The sequence below is a fragment of the Cariama cristata genome, unplaced genomic scaffold (assembly GCF_000690535.1).
Source record: "Cariama cristata isolate BGI_N322 unplaced genomic scaffold, ASM69053v1 scaffold8481, whole genome shotgun sequence".
Lineage (NCBI taxonomy): Eukaryota > Metazoa > Chordata > Aves > Cariamiformes > Cariamidae > Cariama > Cariama cristata.
Window position 1 is genome coordinate 984 of NW_009597472.1, and position 2,937 is coordinate 3,920.

At 44.9% G+C, this 2,937-nt stretch overlaps 1 protein-coding gene across 1 annotated transcript; it reads right to left on the bottom strand.

The window, feature by feature from the left end:
* Positions 1 to 653: 653 nt before the first annotated feature.
* On the bottom strand, positions 654 to 2,391 carry AMIGO2 (adhesion molecule with Ig-like domain 2). The gene has a single exon (XM_009708897.1). It carries the CDS (start codon positions 2,323 to 2,325, stop codon positions 760 to 762), a length of 1,566 nt encoding a protein of 521 aa, XP_009707199.1. The 5' UTR covers positions 2,326 to 2,391; the 3' UTR covers positions 654 to 759.
* Positions 2,392 to 2,937: the final 546 nt, after the last annotated feature.

Genomic DNA, 2,937 nt, shown 5'->3' on the forward strand with positions numbered 1-2,937 from the left:
TTCATTTAATAAAGGTGCCTCTAAAGAGAAGTCACCCACTCCTAAGACAAAGTAGGAGCCCTGGTGATGATGGCAGGCTTGTTTGCCACATGTGATGCCAAGTGCTAAGTTTTGAATACAATGAGGACAATGCCCCCCATTTAAAGTTTTCAAGCAATTATCGGCAAACACATTATCACTTGAAGGCCATAAACATTTATCCAGTGCTGCTAGGCATCCTGGTGGCAAATCTAATCTTTTTGTTCTGATCAGTCCAAGAAAATGGATGACTTTTTTTTTCCCCCTAGTGATTTTACTGTAAAGATTTTATGAGCCTGTGAAAGGAATTGCAGGAGGCCTGGACATTTTTCTCAGCAGCCGTCTGAGTTCGCTTCTGTGCTGACTGCAGAGGAGCTGAGTTATCAGCACGACGGAGAGTGTTTTATAGGGGTCAGCCCCTGCCTCCGAAGAGTCAGCTGTATGCGCTGAAAGCGTCCCTGAACACGCATGAGAAACCGCTGTGTACGGACCAGAGAGGGAAAGCCAAGGCTAAGCGTGCACTGAAGGCGTTCACATCAACGCCACGCTGTTTGCTTTTTCCGAACAAGACATCACTGCCCTGCACTCACACAGAGAGGAGACGCAGCTCAAGGACTGACAACAGATACTTTTTTTTTTTTTAAAACATTTTCTCTCTTTTTATTTGTTTTTCCTGGTGGTTGCTACAAGCAAAGGAGGTATTCAGGAATGTAACTGCATGATACAAACACAGGCAGCAAACTAAGTTGACCGCATGAAAGGTGTATCTGAGAACACGGAGTTGACAGAATCGGAGTCGGATTTTGTTCGAGTCGTTTTTAAGATACTCTCAGCAATGACATTGTCATTAGGAAAGAGTTTTACTTTCCCGTTCTGACTGTGTTTTGGTTCGTGCACGGGTTCCAGGAAAACCACCCGTTTACCAGTGCTAGCCTTCTTCTCGTCGGTGGGCAGCTGCTGCGGCGGTGTGGAATTCAGTATGGACGAGTGGGCACTGCTTTGGTTCAGCTTCCTCTTCCTCCTTTTTGCTTTGCATTGACAGGGACAGGGGGTCAGATAGAGATACAGCAGTACTAAAACAATACTGGCTACACAGGCAGCAAGGGTGGTAAAAGCTGTATTAAATGCTTCATGAGCGTGGGACCTGTTCACGGTGAAATTGCTAACATTTATCCTAACCTCTATGGTTTCATTTAACAGTCTTTTCTTATTTATTGCGATGCAGGAATACAGCCCTGAGTCCTCTAGCTGGGCATCTGTTATCTCCAGGCTGCCGTTACGGAACACCTTGAAGTTGTCGGTCTCCCTGTCTGGCTCCAGCAATCTGTTGTCCGGACTAACCCAAACAAAGTGCGTGCCCGCATCGCTGATTCTGCTGTCACAGTGTACAATCAGCCTGTCACCAACCTGGGCATCGTGAATAAACCCAAAGGCTTGGAAAGAGCTGTTGACGGTGCTTTCAGAGCAATTCAGAAAGCTGTCGTGCAGTAAAGGCAGTTTATGGTAACCTCTTGGGTCTGATCGCAACAAACAGGTATACTCGTTTTTGAAGTCCACCACCGAGCTGAAGTGCCTTTGATACCAGAAGATCAGCATGGAGTACAGCATACAGTCACAATAAAACGGGTTGCCATGAAGATAAATTCCACTAAGATATTTGGCCGGCACTGAACTCAGGCGCTGAATAGGCATCGACTGGATGTGATTAAAGGAAATGTCCAGCAACGCAAGGTCAGTCAGTTTATGTTTTCCAGTGTATAAGTCCAGCGGGAAATGCGAGAGCAAGTTATAGCTTAAGTACAGTTTCTGTAATTTGTACAGCCCTCCGAAGGCTGAAGGCTCTATCTGCATGAGCTGGTTGTTGTAGAGCAGCAGAACCTCCAGCACCCTGAGCTCCTGGAACACAGGGCTGCCCAGCGTCTTCAGGCTGTTGGACGACAAGTCTAGGTACTTCAGGTTCGGGGTTGTGGAAAAGCTTCCAGTGATAATGCTGCTAATGCTATTGTGATGGATTATTAAAGTGTTCAGTTTCTCAAACAGCGCTGGGACCCATTCAGGTTCCAAAAACCCAATTCTGTTATAACTCAGATCTAGCCTTTTCATACATTTATAAAGATTTCCTGGCACTCGAGAGAGGTTCTTATTGGTGCAGCTTACGATATCGCTGGCACAGATGCAGGCGGTTGGACACATCCCCGGGGCACTGCCACAAACGCTCACTGTGAAGACCAAGAGGCATGCCAGTCCTTTGCAGGTCACTTTAAATACTCCAAGTCGAGTAGGAATTGTCCGCCAGTTTAAAGACATTGTCACTGTCTCTTAGCTGTCTCCCAGTGCTCCTTGCCACAGATTGTATGTGCGGTTAACTTTGCACTAATCGCTGTCAAAAGAGGGATACAGAGGTACAGCACATTAACATTTACAATTCGTACCCTGCCTGATTTCTTACGCACGTCTTTTGAGAAATACAGGGAATTAATCCTTAGTGTTTCATATGGCTAGCTATAAAATCTAGTTGTTCTTAGGTGATGTAGGCTTAACATTGGTTTTATGTAAACATGAAAGTCTGCACTCGTGTAAATATTCACACTACAGATAGGATATTTTTTCCTCTTCAAAAACAATGCAACTATTCTTCAGACTTGGACCAAGTAATGCAGTTTCTGAGAGTTCATAAAAAACCCCAATAACCAGACGTGTTCTTCTGTGGAACATAAGTGGGCAATGGCATCCCCTACCTGTTTCCAAACCAAGCCAGATGACAGAAAATTCCTGGCACAGGAAAGAAAAAGCCCCATCCAAAAATGCTATTTTCTTGCCTAGTGGGGAACAGTTTCAACACGTGTTTCTTCCCAATCAGAAAACGTCACATATTTTCAAGCAAAGAATTTTCTCAGACTACTTAGCTTAAAAAAAAAA